At 41.8% G+C, this 26,326-nt stretch overlaps 1 protein-coding gene across 3 annotated transcripts; it reads right to left on the bottom strand.

The window, feature by feature from the left end:
• Window positions 1-3,939: 3,939 nt before the first annotated feature.
• Window positions 3,940-17,475, bottom strand: LOC147132668 (uncharacterized). 3 transcript variants are annotated; one of them, XR_015082000.1, is made up of 4 exons: window positions 16,859-17,475; window positions 10,374-10,466; window positions 6,193-10,149; window positions 5,689-5,834 (listed from the first exon to the last, which is right to left on the bottom strand). XR_015082000.1 is itself a non-coding variant. In XM_086013917.1 (3 exons), the coding sequence occupies exons 1-3, from the start codon at window positions 16,980-16,982 to the stop codon at window positions 4,258-4,260; spliced, it is 1,794 nt and encodes a 597-aa protein (XP_085870043.1). In that variant the 5' UTR covers window positions 16,983-17,462; the 3' UTR covers window positions 3,940-4,257. The 3 variants fall into 3 exon arrangements, 2 of the variants coding, with proteins under 2 accessions (XP_085870043.1, XP_085870044.1); XM_086013917.1 differs by lacking the exon at window positions 6,193-10,149 and having other exon boundaries at window positions 3,940-5,834; window positions 16,859-17,462; XM_086013918.1 differs by lacking the exons at window positions 6,193-10,149; window positions 10,374-10,466 and having other exon boundaries at window positions 3,940-5,834; window positions 16,859-17,457.
• Between the last annotated feature and the right edge of the window lie 8,851 nt (window positions 17,476-26,326).

The raw sequence follows: 26,326 nt of genomic DNA, 5'->3' as shown, positions 1-26,326 counted from the left end.
AGCCAATAAAAATAATAAATGTACAAAATACTAATGTGTATGTCAGCAATGAGCAAAAACAAATAGAATTTTTCTTAAATGAAAAGTTTTTCACGACGTCTCCCAGACCCGCTTGAGACCCTGAAAAGTCCATCCATCCATGCATTATCTATACCGCTTATCCTCACAAGGGTCGCCGGGCGTGCTGGAGTCTATCCCAGCTGTCTGCGGGCAGTAGGCGGGGGACACCCTGAATTGGTTGCTAGCCAATCGCAACGCACACAGAGACAAACAAACATCCACACTCACACCTAGGGGCAATTTAACGTGTCCAATCAATTTACCATGCATGTTTTTGGAATGTGGGAGGAGACCCACGCAGGCACGGGGAGAACATGCAAACCCCACACAGGGAGGCCGGAGTCGGGACCGTGAGGCGGACGTGCTAACCAGTCGCCCACCGTGCCGCCCACCCTGAAAAGTCTGGGGGGTGGGGCGGGCAGGGAAAAAAAATCTTAAATGAGAATCTTTGGCGACGCAGCGATTCTCCAGGAGCCAACCAGCGCAGACTCCAGTTACCAACTGGTCTACAGGCCAGCCAGGCCTGACGTTCAAAAACCATTGAGAGATACTGGGACAACTTGCTTTTCACTTTCTTGTTCTTATAATTCACCTTCTAAGATAAGATAAGAATGCCTTTATTGATCCCACAGTGGGGAAATTTTCGTTGTTACAGTAGCAAAGATATAGGTCACACAGGGGCGGCGGCATAATGTGGCCATTAATGTATAACATTGACGGCAAACATTTAGAATCAAACCTATGTAGATATACGCAGTAACATGTGTATATACACATGTGTATACACACCAACCTACATCTACATAAAAAATATGAGGAACACTCATTTCGGCCTGTACATAGTACAGAGGAAAAAATACTCTAAGTGACAGTGCTGCAGTGCTGTAGTGAAATGTAAGGAACAGCATTGGATAAAAATAAAACTAGACTAACAGTAGTGGGGAATGTTGAGTATTGCACGGTATTATGTAGTGGGGAATATTGGGTATTGCACGATATGAGCTCAGGTGCAGGACTGCACAATTGCACTAATGACCGCCAGTTTGTAGAGACTACACAATGTTCTTGTTAAAGAGTCTGACAGCAGCAGGCAAGAAGGAACGGCGGAATCTCTCCTTTGCACAGCGAGGGTGTAACAGTCTGTCACTGAAGGTGCTGTGGAGTGCTGTTAGGGTGCCCTGGAGGGGGTGGTCCGGGTTGCCCAGCATTGATGACAGCTTGGCCAACATCCTCCTGTCCCCCACCGAGTCCACAGAGTCCAGGGAGCAGCCCAGGACAGAGCCGGCCCTCTTGACCAGTTTGTCCAGCCGCTTCTTGTCCCGGGCCGAGACGCCGCCTGCCCAGGTGACCACTCCCTGGAAGATGACCGATGCAACCACCGAGTCATAAAAGTTCCTGAGGAGTGTCCCCTGAACCCCAAAAGACCTCAGTCTCCTGAGTAGGAAGAGTCTGCTCTGACTCTTCCTATAGAGGGCGTCTGTGTTGTCGCACCAGTCCAGTTTATTGTTCAGGTGAACACCCAGGTACTTGTAAGTTGAGACTCTCTCAACATCTGTTCCCCGGATATTCACTGGTGCAGGTGCAGAGTGCTGGCGCCTACCGAAATCCACCACCATTTCTTTGGATTTCCCCGCATTGATCAGGAGGCGGTTCTGCTGGCACCAGTCCACAAAACCCTGAGTAAGTTCTCTGTACTCCCGATCATCTCCGCCTGTGATGAGGCCGACAATCGCAGAGTCGTCAGAGAACTTCTGCAGGTGACAGGTAGGGGTGTTGTAGTTGAAGTCCGAGGTGTAGAGGGTGAACAGGAAGGGAGCCAAGACAGTTCCCTGTGGGGCCCCCGTGCTGCAGAGGAGCACGTCAGACACACAGTCCTGTGTTCTCACATACTGTGGCCGGTTTGTGAGGTAGTCCTGGATCCATGTGGTGAGGTGGTGCGCCACCCCCGCCCGCTCCAGCTTGTCTCCCAGTAGTGTGGGCTGGATGGTGTTGAAAGCACTGGAGAAATCAAAGAACATGATCCTCACAGTGCTCCCCGCCTTCTCCAGGTGGGAGAGTGAAGTGTGGAGGAGGTAGATGATGGCATCATCCACACTGATGCCAGGCTGGTATGCGAACTGGAGTGGGTCCATTGAGGAGCTCACCAGGGGGCGCAGGTGGACAAGGACCAGTCTCTCCAGGGTCTTCATCAGGTGAGACGTCAGCGCCACTGGTCTGAAGCTGTTGAGCTCCTTCGGGTGGGGGGTCTTTGGCACCGGGACCAGGCAGGATGTTTTCCATAGCTGGGGGACCCTGCCCAGCTTCAGGCTCAGGTTGAACATGTGCTGGACAATTCCACACAGCTGGTCTGCGCAGGATTTGAGGAGCTGGGGGCTGATGCCATCTGGACCCGCTGCCTTCCTCGCCTTCATCTTCTTCAGCTGGTTCCTCACCTGATGGTCTTCAGGCCCCTCCAGACTCCCCTGGCGTTATTCTGCAGCAGCTGCTCCTCCATCCTCTTCCTGTAGGACCTTTTCCCCTCTCTGATCCTCCTCCTCAGCTGGCGCTGCACAGTCCTCCGCTCCTCTATGTTGCCTGACGCAAAAGCCCTCCTCTTCTCCTTCAGGAGAGCTTTTATGTCTGGTGTGATCCAGGGTTTGTTGTTGGAGAAACACCTTACTGTCCTGGTGGGTATGGTGTTCTCCATGCAGAAATTTATATAGTCTGTAACAGTGTCCGTTAGACTACTAATGTCTTCCCCGTGAGCATCGCTGAATACTTCCCACACAGTTGTGCTGAAGCAGTCCTTTAAGGCCTCCTCGGCCTCTCCAGACCATCTCTGAACCGTGCGGGTCACAGCTGGCTGCCTGCGGACCAGAGGTTTGTACACAGACTGGAGAGCCACCAGGTTGTGATCAGCTTTGCCCAGCGGGGGGAGGGGCAGTGATGTGTATGCCTCCTTGGTGTTGGCATAGAAAAGGTCCAGTGTTTTATTGTCTCTGGTGTGGCAGGTGACATACTGTGTGAATGAAGGCAGAGAGGAGGAAGGGGAGGCATGATTGAAGTCACCAGAGATGAGTACCAGGGCATTTGGGTGCTGTGTTTGTAGCCTGCTCACTGCTGCAGTCAAGACATCACAGGCTGTGTCGCTGCTGGCAGCTGGTGGGACGTAGACGGTCACCGCGATCACGTGACTAAACTCTCGCGGGATGTAGAATGGCCTCATGCCAACTGCTAGCAGCTCAATATCCCTGCTGCAAAGCTGCTCCTTAATCGTGATGTGCCCAGGATTACACCATCTATCGTTCACAAACACAGCCAGCCCTCCTCCTTTCCTCTTTCCACTCTCCAGCGTCCTGTCCGCGCGTATGATTTGGAAGCCGTCCAATTCTACGACCGCGTTCGGCGTTAGCGTTGTTAGCCACGACTCCGTGAATAGCATCAGGCTAGCCTCCCGGAAGTCCCTCTCGTGCCGGGTAAGCGCCGCTAGCTCGTCCATCTTGTTGGGGAGCGATCTAACATTCCCCATGATAACAGACGGGAGGACGGGATGGTATCGTCTCCTCCTTTCCCGGCGTTTAACCCCCGCACGAGATCCCCGTCTCTTCCTCCTCAGCTCACGGGGGATATCGGGTCTCGCCCCGGGAGCCGGCGCATGGCTAGCACGGAGTGCTAACAGCTGATTCCGGCTGTAAACAATGGGGGCTCGGCTCCGAGCCAAGTCGCCGGACACGATCGCGCAAAAAATAGCAATCAGCAGCAGCAAGAATACCGCAGTTTGGGTGTCCATTGCTACGCAAGTTACGACTATCAATTATACGAAAAAGGTATGAGGTAGAGTAATAATAGTTCTGTTGTTCTTTTCACAAGTGATTTTATTCATGTGGAAAAGGGTTGCGATTTCATAAGCAGTTTCTTCTCACTCCTTTTCTGTTATGTACAATTAAAAACACAACCAAAATCCTAATGTTTATAAATGTTGTAACAGGCAAAGAAAATTGACATTTCATTTCATTGAAATGTTTGATATAAACACACCATCACTAAGACACAATGGTTCTTCCGTCAAAATTGTGAAAAAAGTGTCAAATTGGCTTCATGTCTTTAAACGATCTTTGCAAAATTCAGTCTTCGATATCACAATTTTTTTCCAAAATCATTTACACTTTTACAGCTTACCGCAAAGAGTAAGTTCCTTCAGTTTATTTTGTTTAAGCTTCAAGGATCGCTGGTATTCTCACCAGCACACTTGTGTTTTTCACACCACTTTTTAGTGGAGAATCTTTTAGCACAACCACTGCAACTGAATGGTTTCATCACAGTGTGTGTTCTCCTGTGCCTTATTAAATCTGATTTACGAGCAAAGCTTTTCCCACAAACTGAGCAGGAAAAAGGGTTTTCCCCACTGTGTGTTCCTGTGTGCTTTGTTAAATATGACTTTACAGAGAAGCTTTTGCCACAAACTGAACAAGAAAAAGGTGTTTTGCGACGGTGTGTTCTTGTGTGCTCTGTTAAATGTGACGTTTGAGATAAGCTTTTGCCACAAACTGAGCAGGAAAAAGGTTTTTCTCCACTGTGTGTTCTTGTGTGCGTTATTAAATCTGATTTACGAGAGAAACCTCTACCACAATCTAAGCAGGGAAAAGGTTTTTCTCCACTGTGTGTTCTTGTGTGCTCAGTAAAATTTAACTTTACAGAGAAACTTTCGCCGCAAACCGTACAGGAAAAAGGTTTTTCTCCGTGTGTTCTTGTGTGTTCCGTTAAAATTGACTTAACAGAGAAGCATTTGCCACAAACTGAGCAGGAAAAAGGGTTTTCCCCACTGTGTCTTCTTGTGTGCTTTGTTAAATATGACTTTACAGAGAAGTTTTTGCCACAAAGTGAGCAGGAAAAAGTTTTTTCTCCACTGTGTGTTCTTGTGTGCTTTGTTAAATATGACTTTACAGAGAAGCTTTTGCCACAAACTGAGCAAGAAAAACTTTTTTCGCCACTGTGTGTTCTTGTGTGCTCTGTTAAATGTGATGTTTGAGAGAAGCTTTTGCCACAAACTGAGCAGGAAAAAGGTTTTTCTCCACTGTGTGTTCTTTTGTGCTTTATTAAATCTGATTTACGAGAGAAACTTATACCACAATCTAAGCAGTAAAAATGTTTTTCTCCACTGTGTGTTCTTTTGTGCTTTCTTAAATCTGATTTTCGAGAGAAACTTCTACCACAATCTAAGCAGGAAAAATGTTTTTCTCTGTGTTTTTTTTTGTGCTTTATTAAATCTGATTTACGGGAGAAACCTCTACCACAAACTGAGCAGGAAAAAGGGTTTTCTCCACTGTGTGTTCTTGTGTGCTCAGTTAAATTTGACTTTACAGAAAAGCTTTTGTCACAAACTGAGCAGGAAAAAGGTTTTTCTCTATTGTGTGTTTTTGTGTGCCTTTTTAAAGACCCCTTTGAAGTAAATAGTTTCCCACACTGAGAACATTCCCAGGATTTGTCGTCAGTGTGACATGCCCTATCACCTTTAGCTTGATCATCATCATCATTGTAAGGAGAGTGTGATGATGTGTCATCACTCCGTGCTTGTGATTGTCCCCAGTAGTCACTTTCTGTTGTCACGTGTTGACTTGAGCTACTGCTTGGAGGCTCTCCTCCTCTGTCTTCCTCACTCTTGTTTTCATCTTCACTCTTTAAAGGGACAAAGAGCAGTGATGATGTGATCTCTGCCTCCTCCTCCTCCTCCTCCTTTTTGATATGAGTGAAGTCTGGCTCCCTTTTCTCAGGACGGAGATATTTTTCACTGATGTCTGCAGGACAAAACGAAGACACACATTTGGTTTGGTCAAGTCAAATCTCAGGCGGTGACTGTGTACAGGAAGTCCGCAAATTACGACCTATGACATTTCGACTATGACGCCCGTGCCTCCTCCGCCGTTTTGTCCCCAGCACTATAGTGAGTACATTTACATGCAGTGAATATTCGGGTTAAGGTTAAAATTCTGAAACATTCTGAATATCCCGTTTGCATTAATGAGCGGACAGAGTTGCCTCTGCATTTGAATAACCCACTGTGATGGCGACACACGGCGTCATGACTCAAATGGACGTCATTTCCGCTTGTTACTCTCATCTGTCAATAAAACACTTTAGAATCATGTCACTCACCACATGAATGAAGCGGCCGGTTTCCTTTTGTGCTGCATCTCTGAGCTTATTTACCTCTGCTTGTGTATTTGCGATGGTTGCGCTCCAAACAATGCACTTCCACATCCAAGCACTTCCTGTACTACAAAGACCAGCGATATGAAGTTAAAATGTTTGATGCTCTCTTGTAAAACACACTGCGTTCCAAATTATTATGCAAATGACTTTTTGCTCAAATTTTTACAAATATTTGATGCCAGGCGTCACCAACTCCGGTCCTCAAGGCCAATATTTCGCAAGTGCGCACAGTGCAACTTAAGTGACACTCCCCACCTCCCTGTTTGTTTGTATAGCGGGAGGCTATAGCAGAAAGTCGCCACGAAGCAGAGTTGGTCCCGATAAGAAACTCCACATCCACAGTGTCGATTTGGTTTGGCTTTTCCTCGGAGGAGAAAGCGCAAACCAGTTATTTGCATAGTTTGCAGGGAGTCGGTTCGGACGTCAGCGCCGACAGCCAAAGCAAACAAAGCAAACCCAGAGGCAGCCAGCTAACGCAACCCACGGTAACACAGTCATTTAACAAGCACTCTTACATTGGCTTGTTTAATATGGATCAATTAAATGCTTTGTTGCAAAAAGACCCACCTCACGTGTGTCCTGGGGTAAGTCTCAGTTTCATTTGAATATGCACCTTAGACGCGGTTCGTAGGATCATTGTTTTATTTGCTGCATCACTCATGGCTTTAAAACTGAAAGAAGGCATTGGAGCCAAAATATATTGTATTGGGCACTTAGTGTATTTGCTGGTGTGGCATTTCAAAGGTGGGGGCGCGACAAGCGCGGACTTGAAGTACTCCGATGTTGCTACATGGCTTGGTTTTTGCACTCTTTTAATCAATTCAAGTGTCAAATTACCGATTGAATGTATTTTGCAGGTAGTATTATGTGGACGTGAGAACTCCACGTCCACATGTGCCTGGGAACTCAAAAAAGCTGGCGTTTTTTGCAAGTTAATGTCAAAAAGTGTTTGCGACTCCCAGGGTTTTCTTTTCCCTAGAAAGCGGGTCGAAATGGCTCTTTGACTAAACGAAATTCAAGACGCCCTAGCCTCGCGCCAAGAACACCATAACTACGCATGGCCCAAGATCGCAAGAGCATTGGATGCACGTTTGAAAAACTTAAAGAGCCTGTCCAAGACAGAGAGAGAAGAGGCGTGGACCACACTTGGAGCCATGCGGCGAGACAAACCACCCAGAAGATCTCAAGACTTCTGAAGACGGGCCCACCCAAGAAGAAAATGAACCTTCTTCTACAGCTGGGCGCAGATTGTTAACCTGAAGAGGAGGTACAGCCTGACAGAGCCATACAGAGCAGAGCCCACCATTGATATGAAGGACCGTCCCTTGCGGTGGTGCTCATCTCATGCAGGGGCCCGTGAGAAGCTGGCCCCGCTAGCTCGTAAATATCTAGCCGCTCCTGCATCCTCGGTTTCACGGGAAAGACTCTTCTCGGTTGCAGGTCACATAGTGAATAGGGAGAGGTCAGCTTTACTGTCAGAAAATCTGAATAAATTGGTTTGCCTTAGCAACTGACTAGAGCAGTGTTTTTCACACTAGTGTGCCGCGAGATATTGTCAAGTGTGCCGTGGGAAATTATCGAAATTGTGTGCCTGTGCGGTCTAGCGCCTGGCAGCGTAATCATGTCTTTACTACATTGTAGTACTCTTTCTTACCAGCAGGTAGCTAATTGTCTTTGTTTAGAGACAAGCGAATTAATGAATTAATGTTTATCCAAACAGGCCCATGTTTCACACTAAGTATCAATATGAAAAATTATAAAATACTTTTTTCTTTGTGTTTATTTTAATCCTATTCAAGACGTTATAATATAACTAGGGATGGGAATTTCTACTAATTTGCCAGCCGACTAGTCTAAAATTTAATTTGCGACTAGTCGACTAGTCTATAAGCAAGAAAACTTGAAATTTAATACACATTATATTCAAATTTGAAATGCAAAAGTTTTGTGTATTTACAGTAGGGGCTATTTTAGCCAAAACATTAAGGACAGTTTGTTAATTTAAATTCTAGTTATGTATCAACAATTGAATGAATAAAAGTGAACAATTGAAAGAGAAATACATTTCTGATACATTTGCCAATGCAATGCATGGCATTTATTATGAATAACGTAATGAGTAATGGTACCGACTCCCAGCCCAGCAGGGTCTCATTCGCCATATGTTAGGTGCATTATCATGCACACAGGTGACGACTTTATTTTCAAGTGCCCACGTACCCATCACACTCCGCAGGAGAGCAGCCAAGTTTTCAGAAGCACACAGCTGCGGAGATGTCCTTCATCCACATACGTTATACACGTCATAGTCATGTAAGATTCGGTGGCTATGGACGTCAATCCGTCTGTAGTAAAGGCATTGGCCACATAGCTGACCCGCTCAAACGCTTGTAGTATCTACTCTTTCAATTGGTTATGGCTACTCTCGAGTTGGGGCGTTATTGTTTTGTGACTTGGCACCACATACTCAGACTCAATATACAGCATTAATTTTTCGAACCGTCTGCCCTTAACAAAAGAAAGCGGCAGCATGTCGCTTCATTTTACAAATTAGTTGGGTAATCTTTGCTGTGCGGTGAGCATCGCAGAGCCTGGCTTGAAAAAACGCTCTCATGCTCGTCTGACTGGCCCCACCGCCATTGACCTGCAGATTTACATCGAGATTTACGTTGGATATGGCTTCTCATCACCCTGAGAGAGTGGTTGTAAGCGAGTTTATGCTTACAAAGCCTAGATGACCTTGTTGTCATCTGCTGCATCAAAATACTCCCAAACGGTGCCGTTGTTTTTCGTGGTAGCTTCGACATCTTCAGAATTTACTTTTCTTCCTCAAACTTAGTGTCCCCGCCCCTTACTATGTGTGCGTGTAGGCGGGGTGGGGGGTGGGGGATGAGGTGGGGGAGCAATTCTCTCTCTTCGTGCTCAGCTTGTTGACAGAGGCGCGAGGAACAAGATGCGCGATTCTTAATGCAGTTTAACCGATTAGTAAAATACTAAACGTTTAATAAATCGTAGACGGTTAAACGGCTAAACGACTAGTCGCGCACATCCCTAAATATAACGTCATTCTTCAATGTTAAAAAATGCTTATATAAACAATATAACTATTATATTGTTAAAATAAGCTTTTTTTTCACAATTTCAGCTGGTGGTGTGCCGCGAGATTTTTTCAATGAAATAAATGTGCCTTGACTCAAAAAAGTTTGAAAAACACTGGACTAGAGGATGAGTAGAGAAGAGGGCCACGTTTAAATGTGTACACATGCACACACACTGTTTGCACATATTTGATATAATACTGTTTCTGTTACTGTTCTGAGGTCCTCTTGTATTTTTATTTGTGCAGCAAAAAAAATACTGCCCATTAGAGAAAAAAAATTTAATCTTAATGCCATCTCATGTGGATTTATTGTTATAATAAACACAGTACATATGTACAGTGTGCTGAATATATATATCTGTCTTGTCTTTTATCTTTCCATTCCAACAATAATTTACAGAAAAATAGGGCATATTTTGGAGATAGTTCGAATTGCAATTAATTACGATTAATTAAATTTTAAGCTGTGATTAACTCAATGAAACCTTTTAATATTGACAATTTTAATTAAAAAGCATAAGATGCTGTACTTCGCATTGCTGCTGAGAGTTGGATGGAGAAGGACGAGAGGAGGGCGAAAAAGGCAAAGATACTGCCGGTGCGCGCAGACACAATCGAGACTCTCTGCGCATGCTCCATCGCAAGGAAAGCTGGTCTTTGTAGTACCGGAAGTGCTTGTATGCGTAAGTGCGTTGTTTGGTGCGCAACCCACCACAAATACACAAGCAGAGGTAAACAAGCTCAGAGACGCAGCACAAAAGCACACTTTTGGAGCGAGGAGGGAACCGGTTGCTTCATTCCTGTGGTGGGTGACATGAATATCAAGTGTTTTACTGACAGTTGGAAGTAACGAGCAGAAATAACGTCTATTTGAGTCATGACGCCATGTTTCGCCGTACACAGTGGGTTATTCAAATGCAGAGCAACTCTTTCCGCTCAATCACATAAACAAGTTATTCAGAATGTTTCAGAAATCAGAATTTTGACCGTAATCCGAATATTGACTGCATGTAAACGTACTCACGATGGTGCCCGGGACAGAACGGTGGAGCAGGCACGGGCGTCGTAAAGTCGTAACTTCGTAGATCCCGCAAGTAAGTTGTAATTCGATGACTCCCTGTAAAGCAGTTACATTAGAACTCTCCACTCGCTCACTTCTTAAGGCCCTGATACACCAAACCGACGTCGGAGGTCGTCAAGCGTCGTTGTGTCTTTAAGCGCTGTCTGATTGGTGTAATGGCCACCGTCGTAGTGTCATAACCCGTCTGTAAGCGTCTTGGGGGCGTTTACGTATGTTGAATCGGCGTCGCCAGTCGTTACATTTGGTCACTCTGATTGGCTGTTTAGCTAGCAAATCAGCGCGCGGAGCACCAACGGGAAGTGACAAATGCGCAAAAAACAGTGAGCACGCCTCCGCTGCCTTAATCTTCTTCCAAGTACAAGAGCGAGGTTTGACAATGTAAGTACGTGATGGTTTACTTTGCGTGGGAGTTCATAGTGAGCGAAGAATAGAGCTGAATGCATTGTTTACGTTGTTATAATCCGCCCCCGGCCAACATCTTTCCGGTTGGAGTTTTTTAACCATGAGAAATGGTGACTACCGTCGCCGATGGTATGGAAGGGTATTACATCATATACATGCGCAGAAGGTACTTTAATGGTCAGTGTCGCTGTCTGTCGTTGCGGTGAGTTTTGCCAGCGTAACGTGCCGACAGCCGGCCGAACGCCACAGGGGTTAAGCGTCTGTCACTGTTGGTGAACGTCGTTTTGGTGTATCAGGGCCTTAAGACAGCTAATGAGCTTTAAATAAACCTCTAACGTTATCATCTCTCCTGCGGCGTCATGCACGGATGTTTTTTTTTTTTTTTGCGCTGGTGTAGGCGGACGTAAGCAGGGAACTGCTTTAAAAGGACGGGGTGGGAGGACGATAGTTTCTCTGAATAAGGACGGAGGGACGACGGACCGCCAAATAGGGTCAAGTGCCCAGCTCAGTAAGACCTAGTAAGACCTCAGTAAGATTTGCGGCAGTGGCAGCGGTCGAGGCAGCCTTTACGTCACTTCCGCTAATACCGCCACCTCTGCCTCAATCGAGGCAGCTGCCACTACGTCACTTCCACTTATACGGCGACCGCTACCACAATCGAGGCAGCTGCCTTTGCATTTCCTCCTTCTGCCGGGAGATGTCGCAATTCCATTCTACCTGCTGCCGCTACCTTTTCCTCATTCCACGGCATCGAACGTTTTTTTGAACGGCTTCTTTTTGTTTGTATGTGTTTATAAACGATTTTGCTTTGTTAGTGCTCGATATTATAAGATTAAAATCTATCGAGGCATAACACAAAGTACCTGATAAAATCAATTTACAAAATATTGTCTCCTCTTCGTGGTGGACTTTGTACGCTGTTAGTTTGTAGTATGAATGAATGTATGCATGTGTTTATTTATTTATTACTTGCACTGGGTGGTCTGTTTTTGGTGATTTAACCTTGACCTTGACCTTACTATTATATTGATCGTGTAAGTCTCTTTGGACCTGAAGACTTTAAGATGTTGTGGCAGCTGCCTGCACCTGCCTTTCCACTTTATCTCAGGTCTCCAATCGACTCTGCTGCTGCTTCAGTTTCTGACTCCACCACATCGTTTATGTTCATAAACAACTTCTGTGTTAGTGCTCACTGCTGGTCACTCTCAGTAATACACTTTATTACTGTATAAAAGCATACTCAACCATGCCACTTGCATTAAATGTTTAACGTGTTTTTCTTTTTGTGTTGGATTTTGTACACATGTAGCCTGTATTATTCATTTCTATTTTTTTTCTACATCAAAAAAATGTCTGTCTGAGCCTTTTGTCTGTGTTACTATTTATTTATTTCTTCAACGAAGAGGCATAGAGAGCGGCGTTGGTGCCGAGTCTGCTTGAACGTCACTTTCTCTTATGCCCCGACCATATATGAGGTCACTTCCTGTCGGCCATTATCCAACTGCCACTACTCAGCCCGAAAAATAAATAAAAGTAGTGGCAGCTGCCTAATGGCCGACAGGAAATGCAACGCCACATTCTCTTGTGCCCCGACCATATATGGAGTCACTTCCTAAAATCCAACCCTAATCTATAAAATAATTTCTCCTCTTTCGTGGTGGACTTTGTTCGATGTTAGTCTGTACTATTTATTCATTTATGTATTTAATTCATTTATTGATGTATTTATTTATTACTTGTACTGGGTTGTCTGTTGTTGGTGATTTAATTATTACCTTACTATTTACATTGATTGTGTAAGTCTCTTTGGACCTGAAGACTTTAAGATGCGGTGGCAGCTGCCTGCATCTGCCTTTCCACTTTATCTCAGGTCTCCAATCGACTTGCTGCTGCTATAGTTTCACACATTTCTCAAATATTTTCAAGGGAATATAGAACCAAAAGTTATCCATATTACCTTTCTTCAATTGTTGCAACAACTTAAGTTTTATCATACCATTCAATGCTTCGTAATCAATTACATTTAGTCCCCCTTCTTCAAATGATTTTACTGCATCCCCTTTTCTTATATAATGATGTTTGTTTTCCCAAATAAAATGGAAATTTGTTTGATTTATTCATTTGATCCAATGATCCGAAATAAATAAAGAGAAAGCTGGTTATATAAATCTGGAGAGTACCTCCATTTTGGTAATCAAAATACGACCAAAAATAGACATATCTCTTTGCAACCAGGAATTAAGTATGGATTTGCATTTATCTACAATTGGAGCAACATTCAGTTTTTCTCTGATTTTGTAATCTTTGGCTATAATCACCCCTAAACATTTCACCTCATCTTTTACTGGAATCCCATACAGATTCATTGGACGATGATCATGTATCGACATCAACTCGCATTTTTTCAAATTTAAATATAATCCTGATGCTTTAGAAAACAAACCAATTTTTGTAGTTACCAAAGGGATATAAAATAAATATTGTTGTATCGTCAGCTAATTGAGTTATTGTCAAATGATTACCCAATACATTCAAAGGCTCAATTTCAGCGCTATTCTTCAGAAAAACTAGCTAACAGCTATGCAACCAAAATAAATAAGGGGGAACAAGGACATCCCTGCCTTATCCCCCTTTTAACCTCAAATCTCCTTGTTGTTCCTGAAGGAAGAGAAACTAAACTATTAATATCCTTATATATCATATTGATTACCTTAATAAATATTTTATATTAATAATATTCGGGACTTTATTATAATAGTATGCTCTACTGAGTCAAAGGCTTTGTAAAAATCTAAAAATAAAATAAAGGCATTATCTTCAATCAATGATCCATAATCAATTAAATCAAGACCCAATCTAATTTTATGATGTATGGATCTGTCCCTAATGAATCCAGATTGTGTTTCACTTACTATCTGTCCAATATTGTTTTTTTACCGATTAGCAGAAATATGTGTCAGAAATTTGAAGTCAACATTCAATAAAGTTATGGGTCTGAGATTGTCTATAATTCTTTTATCTTTCCCAGGTTTGGGTAACAACGTAATAACACCCTGTTTCATCGTTGGCATCAAATCATCCCTTTCTATTCATTCTTTTAGAGCATTAAATAATATTTCTTTTATATCACCCCAAAAAAAACTTATAAAAATTTGAGGTTAAACCATCTTGATCAGGTGCTCTCCCCGCTGACATCTGCTTTATAGCCGCATCGCATTCTTTCATTTGAATCTCAGAATCACATAATGTTTTGAATGTCAAATCAATTTGCGTAATGTTGTTTTATATTCTCCCAAAAGAACAATGCATCTATATCTTTGTGCTTTGATGAGTATAATTTAGAATAGAAATTGTAAATTTCTTCAGAGATTAATTTTGTGTTAGAACATTCTATATCATTAAGACATCAATTTTATTCCTTATTTGTCTTCTTTTTTCAAGCCCAAAAAAATAAGATGAATTTTTCTCTCCTTGTTCTATCCATCTTGCCCTGGATCGAAGTTATATACTTTGGTTTGTAAATCTAATCTTTTTGTTTTATCGTCATCTGATATGTACATTTTTCTACAAAGGTCATTTATATCTTTAAATAATTTAATTTCAGTATCTTTTTGCCTTTGACGTCTGTATTTGCCACATTTGATAGATAAACTCCTAACGTTATATTTAAAATGTTCCCATTTCCTACAATAAGTATCTAACTTTGTATCGTTTTTAATTTCTACCAGTAAAAGTTCTTCACTTTTTGTACAAAATCATCATCACCCAATAAATCTGCATTCAATTTCCAATAAACTTTTTGAAAAGTTGAATTACTTCCAACTTTTAGAGTAATATCAATAATACAGTGATCAGTAAGTGGGGCAGCAGATATTGACACAGTTACCAGTTAACCAAAAGTCTATTCTAGATCTTGATTGCCCATTTGGTTTTATCCAAGAAAATAGTTTACTATTGGGGTTTAATTTTCTCCAAATGTCTGTAAGATAATTCCCATCCATAAATTCTTTTAGTATAACATTATGGTGATGATCATTATACATAGATGGACATCGATCTACCCAATCATCTGGAACTAAATTAAAATCCAGTCCAATTAAAATAAATTCTATCCCATAAGTCCTCTTAAATTCAGCAATATTTTCAGTAATGGCCTCCAGTAACAGTCTGTTTCGACCAATATTATTATATCCATATATATTAACCAGAATTCCAAAAACCCCTTTCAGATTTACAACCACAACAATCCAATGACCCTCGGTATCTATTTTAGAAACAACAATTTTCCCAGGACAATTATTAAAACAAATAGCCACTCCACTGGATCTATTACTCCCATGAGAGAAAAATAATCGTATCACCCCATTGGTTTTTCCAAAACAAAACATCTTCCACACATGAATGTGTTTCCTGCAAAAATATACCTCAATCACCTTATTGAAATATATGTACCTAACACCAACATTCCTCTAAGAAAATTCAAATAAATGTACCTCTCCAATTAACTTTCAGAAAATTCTTTAACAAGGTTACATCTTATTGTTCAGTTTTTAATTTCAATCCGTTTCCCATTAATGAAACTGAAAGGTCCCCGGAAGTATGCCTTCATTCCAGCTTTCCTTGCATCTTGAATCTGTGGCCATAGAATTTCCCTTGCCAGCTTGTCTGCCATTGGTATATCTTCACAAAAACAAACTCCAGCCTCCTTACACATAGTGGCTTCCTTTGACCAACGCCGCTCTCTATGCCTCGCCGTTGAAGAAATAAATAGTAACACTGACAAAAGGCTCAGTCGGACATTTTTTTAAATGTATAAAAAAAAAAGAAAAAAAAAAAAAGAATAATACAGGCTACATGTGTACAAGATCAAACACAAAAAGAAAAAATATGTTAAACATTGGGCGGCACGGTGGTCGACTGGTTAGCACGTCCGCCTCACAGTTCAGAGGTCGTGGGTTCGAGCCCGGCTCCGGCCTCCCTGTGTGGAGTTTGCATGTTCTCCCCGTGCCTGCATGGGTTTTCTCCGGGTACTCCGGTTTCCTCCCACATTCCAAAAACATGCATGGTAAGTTGATTGGACTGTCTAAATTGCCCCTAGGTGTGATTGTGAGTGCGGATGTTTGTCTCTGTGTGCCCTGCGATTGGCTGGCAACCAATTCAGGGTGTCCCGCGCCCACTGCCCAAAGACAGCTGGGATAGGCTCCAGCACGCCCGCGACCCTTGTGAGGATAAGCGGTATGGATAATGAATGAATGAATGTTAAACATTTAATGCAACTGGTATTTGTTTGTATGCTTTTATACACTAAAAAAAGTGTATATTGAGTATTGAGCACAAACACAGAGAAGTTGTTTATAAACAAACGAAGCGGTGGAATCAGAAACTGGAGCAGCAGCAGGTCAAGTGGAGTCCGAATTTACAGTGGAAAGGCAGGTGGGGGCAGCTGCCAAAACATCTTAAAGTCTTCAGGTCCAAAGAGACTTTAACTCAGTGGAAGTAATAAATAAACGAATGAATCTATGAATAAATAAATACATACATAGTACAGACTAATAGCGTACAACGTCCACCACGAAGAGGAGAAAAGAAAACATTTTATAAATTGACTTAAGCAGGTATTTTGTGTTATGCCTCTATAGATTTTAATCGTGTATATTGAGCACTAACAAAAATAATTAGTTTATAAAAACTTACGAACAAAAAGAAGCCGTTCATAAAAACGTTCGATGCCGTGGAATGAGGAAAAGGTAGCAGCAGCAGGTAGAATGGAATTGCGACATCTCCCGGCAGAAGGAGGAAATGCAAAGACAGCTGGCTTGATTGAGGAAATGCAAATGCAGCTGCCACGATTGTGGCAGCGGTCGTAGTATAAGCGGAAGTGAAACCTTGAACGCATTTTCCCATACACTATTTAACATACACTAGTAAAGAAGATTACATTGAAATACAAACACACGTGATGTGCGTATTTTTAACGACAGAACGTCGTTCTTTACAAAGCAAATGAGAGTAAGAAGTGTACACACCTGCTCCGTGTAGCACAACACGTGGCTGGTTGCAGACTTCGCCCAGCAGTTTAAGATGTTGCTCGTTCTCTTCTTTTATTCCAAAAAGTTCCTCCTCGTATTTTGTTGTTGTCATTGCACACATTCTCTCACGACAATCCCAACATATTCGTACTCTATCTCTGCTTGACGATTTGTCGTGTGCTTCTCTTTGTTAGCGGCTAGCGAGCTAAACTAAGCTAGGCCAACTTGGCCGAGAAGCATCAACGGGCGCCGAAAGGAGTTCATCCTGACACAAAGACTTAATTAATTAATGATGTCGTCGTCCTTTAAAGTAGTGACGGACGTCCTGTGTGGAGGCTGCGGTCCGTTCGAACACACATTGTGCCCGGTAAGACCAAGCGCAATTTGCCGTTGCTACCTGTAGTGGTCAAGGCAGCCTCCTTCTTATTCTTCCTCCTCTTCCTCTTCCTCTTCTTCTGTTAGTTTTGATTGGCGGCTGGCATCCTGCTTTTAGGTGCATTTCCGCTACCTACCGGACTGGAGTGTGGCACAGTCGATTCGCAGTAAAACAAAAAAAAAAAACAAAAAAAAACGGCCCTTTCAAATTGTGTCCATTAGCTCTGTTTTCCTCAAATATCTCATTAACCTGCCATCCGCCCCCCTGATCGTTTCAACGTGTTCTCTACAGTGACCTCTGCTGGGCAGCCAACATTTCCCTTCGCTCTGTCTCGTATTTCTTGCACTCCAACAGTACATGCTGCACTGTTTCTAGTTCATCACACTCACTGCATCTACCCGTAGGGTGTTTTCCTATTAGCTCGAGTGTGCTGTTAAACCCTGTGTGACCCAGCCTGAGCCGTGTGATGGCCACTTCCTCCATCCTGTTCCTGCCCAGAGTCTGTCCTCCACCCACTCGCTTTTCAATGCTGTATAGATGTCTTCCTGTCTCATGATTATCCCAGTACTCTTGCCATATCTTTTGCATTTGTTTTTTGATAATCGTTACCCCCTCTGCCTTCCCAATCCGAATGCTCTTACTTACTCTTTTAAACCTGACTGCCTGCTTTGCCAGGATATTATGGAGGTAAATTTGGTGCAAAAGTAACTTGTACTTGTACCAAGGAAATTTGTACTTGTAACAAGGAAATGGTAAAAAATTATATTCGTGGAGAAAACAATTTGAAGGCGTGTGCAATAATTTTGTATCTGTAAAAAAAAAAATGTGTACCTGTAGAAACGACAACTTGTATGTGTGAAAAACAAAATTCCCATTGGTAAGAAAAACGACTAGTAGTTGTGGAAAAAAGAACTGTACTTGAAGCAAAATTTAATTTGTACTTATTACTGATTTACTGATTTGTACCTGTATGGATGGCAATTTGTAGTTGAAGAAGTCGCCACTTGGGGTCACGAGTGGTTTTTCTGCTGCTGGACGCACACGTGACTTGCACCACATTTACCACTACCATGTGGAACAAAACTTTTCTTTTTTTTGGGAATTTAGCAACTTTATTTAATGACAACACAATTGGAAAAATATATATATATTTTTTTTAATTTAACTTCAAATGTACAAAACGTATTGGCATAGTACAATGTTATTATAAAACAAAAAAGGTAACAGACAAGCCTCAAGAAGGGTCACAAAACACCACCATCAAATTAAAATAAAATAAATAAATTAAACAAACAATAACCAATAAAGAAATAAAAGAAGAAAGGAAGGGGCACGCTAGGGGGTTTCAGCAAGGTTCAGCTCCTCTACTAATCTACACATGTCACAGCATTTTCTTTATCATCAATGATGAAAAGTAATGACACAGTTCTTTATGAAAAACAAAAAAATTAGGTTGAGATTTGATATATCTATTTTTATGTATAAAATATTTTCCGAGGATTATAAGTGTGTTAATTATTAGGTCATGTGTTGAATCTTTGACAGAAATACCATACAAAACATTTTCTTTTGACAAAGTAGAAAGATTGGGCAATTTAGGGAACAACCAGTCATACAAATCTTCCCAGAAGGCATTAACAAATTTACAGTCATAAAATAGATGTTCAGTTGTTTCAACATCTTCATCACAGAATACACAGTTGTTGTGGTCCAAATTGAAGCGATTCCTTAAAAATTCACACGATGGGTATACCCTATTGAGAATTTTATAATGATTCCCTTTGCTTTGGGGGGAATGGGTAATTAAAGAAAATTAGATCTCAAACTTTGAACTTCTTTTTTGGAAAAAAATTGTAAAATTGAAATCCGGTTTGATGAGAATGGATACAGTTCTTTAACAAAGAATTGTCGGATTATGACATTAGGTATATTAGAATCCGTGATATTGTGTCCATCCACCAAAAGCAAAGGTAGTGAGGGGTTCACCTTACTTTGAAACAAATTATAAGACATCACAACAGCAGATTGAGGAATTGCTTTGATAATATTATTATATTGCATTTTGTCAATCAGGTTATACTTATTACGGAAAAACTCAAAGGGTATAATGTTTCCAGTATTATCCAAGAGGTGCATCAGTGACCAAATTCCTCTCTCTAAACAGTTCTGATAGAACAATGATTTCTTTCTAAACAAAATGTATCTAGTCCGCTTATAGTGTAGTGGTACACACGCCCCAGTTGTGTGCGGGCAGCGTGGGATCGATTCCCGCTCAGTGACAGTGTCTATGTGTGCCCTGTGATTGGCTGGCGACCAGTCCGGGGTGTAGTCTGCCTTCGCCCGTTGACGGCTGAGATAGGCTCCAGCAACTCCCCGCGACCCTGTATAGGATAAGCGGTTTGGAAAATGACATGACATGACAAAATGTATCTACAATTCCATAATTGGGTGTTGTGGGGACTAAAATTGTGTTTATAAATCATTCTCCAGTAAAGTAGAACCTGTTGATGGAAAGTGGACAATTTAATAGGGAGTTTATTTATGTCAAAGTCACATTTCAGGAGGAAGTTAATACATGCTAATTGGTCAAAAATATAATTTAGGACATGAAACCACAAGCTGTTTTCATTCTTCAAAAAAAATCTTAACCAATTAACTTTAATAGTACCGTTCATACAATCTATATCAATGGCTTTAAGACCTCCTTCTTCATACTCTTTAACCATCGTACCTTTTCTAATGTAATGTGTTTTTCTCTTCCAAATGTAATTAAAGTTAGCCTGATTTACTGATTTAATTGCTTTTTTTTTTTAAGTGACAGAGAATAGGCCGGGTAAATGAATCTGGATAGGCATTCCATTTTTGTAATAAAAATTCGACCAATGATAGAGATGTCCCTTTGAGACCACAGATTTAAAAGCGATTAACATTTGTCTAAATTGTTCCAAACATTGAGATTATTCAGAGTGTCACTATCCTTAGTAATGTACATGCCTAAATATTTAACCGTTGATTTTACAGGAATATCATTTATCAAGAGGAGACTCATGAATTGGAAATAGAGCGCATTTTTTAAGGTTCGGTTTTAAACCAGATGCTTTAGAAAAAAAATCAATTGTCTTGATAATTTTAGAGACCTGGTCACTATTTTTCATGACTGTACTGTCAATTTTCCAAATTCTGTATTTTTAATACGAATTTTGGAATTTCTGCTGCTGCAATAAAGAGTAGGGGAGAAATGGGGCAACCTTGTTTAATGCCTTTATTTATCGAGAATCTTGGACATGCACCCTTTGGTAGAATGATAGTACTATTCGTATCCTTATAAATCAATTTAGTTATGTTAATGAAATTTTCTCCAAAACCAAATAGTTCTAAAGTACTGAATATGAATTGATGTTCAATTGTGTCAAATGCTTTAAAGGAATCTAAAAATAAAATAAAACCCTCTTCTTCAATTAAATAATTGTATTCAAGTAAGTCAAACACCAATCGTAAATTATTATGAATCGATCGTCCTTTTATAAATCCAGATTGTGTGTCTGAGATAATTTGAGTAATGCCAGATTTCAATCTGTCTGCGTATATATGAGTTAAAAGTTTATAATCATTATTGAGTAATGTTATAGGCCTAAAATTATCTATTACTTTATGGTCTTTTTCAGTTTTAAGGATGCTTGAGATTATTCCTTGCTTCATAGTAGTTGGGAGAGTGAGGGATTCAGATTTTAGGCCCCCTACTTTATATCTTTATATGCTTCCCCTTGGGGATGTCATCAGGGGACACGGCATCAGCTTTCACAGCTATGCTGATGACACGCAGCTGTATATTGCCGTGTCTCCTGATGACACAGGACCCATTGATACCCTTTTAAATTGCATTTTAGATATCAAGTCATGGATGGCAGATAATTTCCTACAGCTCAATCAGGACAAAACTGAGGTTTTAGTTATCGGTCCCGAAGGTCAGAGAGAGAAGCTTTTACCAAAACTACACATTTTTAATCCCTCACATTGTGTGAAGAACCTTGGCGTCATTTTTGACTCTGAGCTCAGTTTTATTCCTCATATTAAAAATGTAACCAAGATTGGTTTTTATCACCTTAAGAATATCGCCAGAGTTCGCCGTTTCTCTCTCAGGCTAACAAGGAAGTGCTGATGCATGCTTTTATTTCCTGTCGTTTAGATTACTGTAATGCCCTGCTCTCTGGCCTCCTGAAAAAGAGCATTTCACCACTGCAACTACTGCAGAATTCAGCCGCTCTGGTGCTGACGAGAACCAGAGGGCGGGAGCACATTACGCCAGTTTTGAAATTGCTGCATTGGCTCCCTGTGTGTTTCAGGATCGATTTTAAGGTACTTTTATTAGTTTATAAATGTGTTAATGGTCTTGGGCCATCTTATTTATCTGATTTGCTTTTATCATGCCAACCCTCGCGGATCCTGAGGTCCTCTGGCGCCGGCCTTTTATTTACTCCAAGGGTGAGGACCAAAATGCTTGGCGAGGCTGCATTCAGCCATTTTGGTCCTCACCTTTGGAATAGCCTGCCAGAGGACGTCAGGTCTGCAGAGACTGTTGATATTTTTAAGAGGAAGCTCAAGACACACCTTTTTAGTTTGGCTTTCAACAACTTTTAAATAATTTATCTTTTCTTTTGATTGAAGATTTTTTTTTTTATCTTATCTTACTGATTCTGGTTCTGTTCTGTCTTTTAGTTTTGTTGCTCTCTGCCGTTGTCAGTTTTAGCTCCAGTGTTTCGTCATGGGGGAGCCTCCGCTTTGAGGGAGGGGTGACTGCCCTTCCCGCGGGGGCTGTCATCGCAGGGAGTCCTTGGGTCTGGGTGGCCGGCGGCCTCTACACTTTGTGTGGGGTCCGCCTGTCTAATCCGGGCCTCTATGGTGGTGGCGCCCCTGTGGCCGTGGGCTGTCATTCCCCTCGGCGCGGAGAGCTCCCCTTGGGTACCCTTTCCTCATATGGTTTCTCTGTGCCTTGTCATGTCTTTTTAACACATTTTATCAGGTCGTGCACTTTGTGTGGGTGTGTGTGAATGATTGCTGATTTACTAATGAATATCTGTCTTGGGTTTGTTGGGAGGGAGGGCATGAACGGATTAAAAAAAAAAATTTTTTTAATTATTATTATTATTTTTTTTTCTAATTATCTATGTTTTGCTTTGAATGTTTTAAAGCAATTTGAGTTGCATTTTTATGTATGAAAAGTGCTATATAAATAAAATGTGATTGATTGATTGATTGATTATTAAACCGAATTTAGAATGCTCAATAATCAACCTTTGAACAATTTAGGCACCTATGTGACATTTATTTACGCTCCCGTCGGGAGTCGAAGCTAGTCAGTCAAAAGACAACACTCCTCTTGCGAGACACTTGTTTATCGCGATGGTTAGATGAGGGTGTGCACACTATCCGCGGTTGCGCTGGTCATGTGGATTTGGGATGGAGTAAGATCGCTGTCAAAAAGGCATATGCGTGATTTAAAGATTCGGATCTGTAATAGTAAAAGGCATATCCGTGATTAAAGATTTGTATCCGTAATAGTAGAAGGCATATCCGTGATTAAAGATTCTGTTATAGTAATTATTTGTGTGTACGAATAAAAACTGTGAGTGCCATTGTTTTGTGAATACAACTCTCGCTTCTTCGACTACGAATCTTCACCACGCACGAATTGCCAATTTATGACGAATCACTTTTGTGAAGACGAATCTGCACAACATGCAAATTAGGATGATGTCACGCAGAACACAGGCAGGTCCGAAGGGGAGCTAATCGATCCGCGATTCCTCTCCCCGCGCATGCGTTGAGAAGAAAACAAAGATGGCGAACGCGAGCGGATCGGACGGCGCTTCCAGCGGCTCAGGAGACGCATCTTCACAGCAGGTAAAGTCAGCAACGTGTATATCCAATTTATTAATATGTATTTCATAACGTCGTTCTGTCTCAAATAATAGCTTTGGACTCAGGTTTATGGCCATAGATTGCAATCTAATGATGTGTTTCACTGTTAGCATTAGTACTTGGCTAATGTAGCTCTGTTTTCAACGTGTCTATGTACCCACAATTTATCATGTCGACAAAAAAGTATTGGATGGATGCTGTTAATAGCTCTTGCTAATTTGGTTGCTCCGTTTTTATTGATTAATTAAGTATTCTCACAGAACTAAAAAAAAAAAAAAAAAAAACAAGTAGTGTTTAATGCAAAAGAAAAAAATGTTGTCTTTAGCATCTTACTGAGTGTTGTTGTCGTCCTTACATGTTTTTTGGTACAAATATTACATATTCACAGGGCTGGCCCATTTCGTGGGCGGGGGGCGGAGGGGCCAAATAAAAAAAAATGGCTTAACTAAGCATGGCCGCAGGTGTATTTTAGTCCGGCCCACTATCGGCCCTCGTGCGTGTGACGAGGTGGCCAAAATTCATCTCAGCCTACTCGGTGAAAGGCTTATTTTTAGACTTCCTTCTACTCCCGCGTCGGCGCGAGCGACAACTGCTGTTATAGGGATTGTGGTATTATCTCCACCCACCCCCCCACCCCTCGCCCCTCTTTGTATGCCCCAGTTGCAGGTGGGAAGCGAGGGTTACGTGACGTGACAATGAGGAAATACAAACACGCTTTGAGCGCACGTTGCTGTCTCAGTTGCGATGAGTTTCCCACACGGGGACGGATGCACCACGCAGCTCGTTGCTGCAAAGTAAGCTTAAGCAAGCTACTCGCCCACGTTCCCCCTTAGCCGCCACCTTCCAGATCGTTTTCGCAATAAAATTAAATGCATTAAATGCAAAACAACTTGTGTCCACGAGTATATTGCTGACTCAACTCAACTGATGTTGGCACATCAAGGTGGAGTTCATGCACTTCTTTTGGCGTTCACTACTTCCGGAAACACGACATAGCAAACTTGCTGTGTATAGGGGTTTGCTGGTATGCTTTTCTTTTGAAGGCCGGGAAGGAGATGAAGTGGAAAATAAATAAGTAACTTGCAGACTGCCATTCCTGGCAGTCTGGACCCAAATAATTATATAATACGAAAAAAAACAACCCCGTGGTTCGCAATGGAAGTAAGCACATGCAGTTTGGTAAGTAGTAAAGTACCGTAACGAACTGAGTTATCTTTGTTGTGGTTGAATTCGTGTTTTTCAAAGTTATGTAGTTTCCGAGCCTGTTGAATGCGTTGCGCGGCTCGCTGGATGGGAGGGGGTGCGGGTGAGAGAGGAGTGGAGGACGAAGGAGAGAGCGCGTTTGACTGGGTGGATTGAATGGTTGATGTACTAATGATCCCTAAAAAGCCTCTGCCGTTAGCGTCTCTCCCGCAGCGGCGTGGGGGGCGGGGGGGGGTCAGAACGGGGCGTGGGCCTACAATGTTTATGAATTTGGCCGGAGGATTTCGGCCAGAAGGATACCCAAGTCAAGGGTGGAGGGTTGCGGCCGGACCAGCAAAAAATGGTCAAGACCCATCTTGTTGCTACTACTATAAAACAAAAACAAAAATGCATTGAAACTAATATTTTCAATTAAAATGTGCACAATTTTGTTGGCTTGTGCATGAAACCTTCAAAATAGATATCCTGACAGTCAATAATATTTTAGCAGTACAGCATTGTAAACTGGGATTTTTGGGGAGTGTAACTCAAAATCTATTAAATACTTGGTTAATGTGTACTGATATATAATGATTTGCTCTTCTTGTTCATATCCAATCAAGAATTTGTTAGAATATACAATGCAATTTTATAAAATATTTATAAAACCCCACTGCCCTTTCGTGTCACTACATTTCGATTAAAGGTAGCTCAAAGACAATCAGACTCAGTGGCATGTCTACAAAGTAGAAACAAATTATGGGACATTTTGCTAGTTGCAAGTTTTTTTCTTTTACATTAACACACTATAATGTATTTGTTTTTTGGGGCTCTGTGAGACTACTTAAATTAATAAAATGGAGCGCCCAATTTAGCAAGAGCTATTAACAGCATCCATCCAATACATTTTTGTCGACGTGATAAATTGTGGGTACATAGACACGTTGAAAACAGAGCTACATTAGCCAAGTACTAATGCTAACAGTGAAACACATCATTAGATTGCAATCTATCGCCATAAACCTGAGTCCAAAGCTATTATTTGAGACAAAACGACGTTATGAAATACATATTAATAAATTGGATATACACGTTGCTGACTTTACCTGCTGTGAAGATGCGTCTCTCTCCTGAGCCAGTGGAAGCGCCGTCCGATCCCCTCGCGTTTGCCATCTTTGTTTTCTTCTCTACGCATGCGCGGGGAGAGGAATCGCGAGGATTAGCTCCCCTTCGGACCTGCCTGTGTTCTGCGTGACATCATCCTAATTTGCATGTTGTGCAGATTCGTCCTCACAAAAGTGATTCGTCGTAAATTGGCAATTCGTGCTTTGTGAAGATTCGTACGGAGCTCTTCTGGTGCCAGGGAGTGAAAAAAATTTTTTTTTTTGCTAATCTGTACCCACAGTTTAGTAATCTGTACCCACAGTTTAGTCATCTGTTCCCACAGTTTAATAAACTGTACCCACAGTTTACTAATCTGTACCCACAGTTTAGTAAACTGTACCCACAGTTTAGTCATTTGTACCCACAGTTTAGTAAACTGTACCCACAATTTAGTAATCTGTATCCACAGTTTCCTAATCTGTACCCACAGTTTAATAAACTGTACCCACAGTTTACTAATCTGTACCCACAGTTTACTAATCATACCCACAGTTTAGCAAACCGCTAGTGTTCCGTCGTACACACGGTCGTATATCTGTCAAGGTAAATTCAATTAGGAGGTGTATTGTTACTAGAGCGTAGTGCAATGCTTTGTGAAACACTTTTAGAACAGTCATGGCGTGGTTTATTTGAACTTTCATCCCCTTATATCAAACGGAAATAGTATTGCTCTAGTTCGATTTTGTTGCTTGAGCAGATTTAGCAGCAAACGGCTACAACTAGCCGACGTGTTTATGTTCATTTTTCGTGCGTCAAATTTATTTGCAACCTTTTTCGCTCGCCACAAGCAATCACCCTATCGTGACAACTGTTATCCTTGCCCT

The sequence above is a fragment of the Filicampus tigris genome, chromosome 18 (assembly GCF_054856515.1).
Source record: "Filicampus tigris isolate MCC_2025a chromosome 18, RoL_Ftig_1.0, whole genome shotgun sequence".
NCBI lineage: Eukaryota > Metazoa > Chordata > Actinopteri > Syngnathiformes > Syngnathidae > Filicampus > Filicampus tigris.
The sequence above is the reverse complement of the archived record's forward strand: the minus strand, read 5'-3'. Positions and strand labels throughout refer to the sequence as shown.

Excerpts from the sequence above, each read along its gene's own strand:
- LOC147132668 (XM_086013917.1), bottom strand. The coding sequence starts at position 16,982 with ATGTGTGCAATGACAACAACAAAATACGAGGAGGAACTTTTTGGAATA. Across the intron at positions 10,467-16,858 it reads TGTTGTGCTACACGGAGCAG|GGAGTCATCGAATTACAACT; the intron begins GTGTGTACACTT and ends ACTGCTTTACAG. Across the intron at positions 5,835-10,373 it reads GTTCTGTCCCGGGCACCATC|ACATCAGTGAAAAATATCTC; the intron begins GTGAGTACGTTT and ends TTTGTCCTGCAG.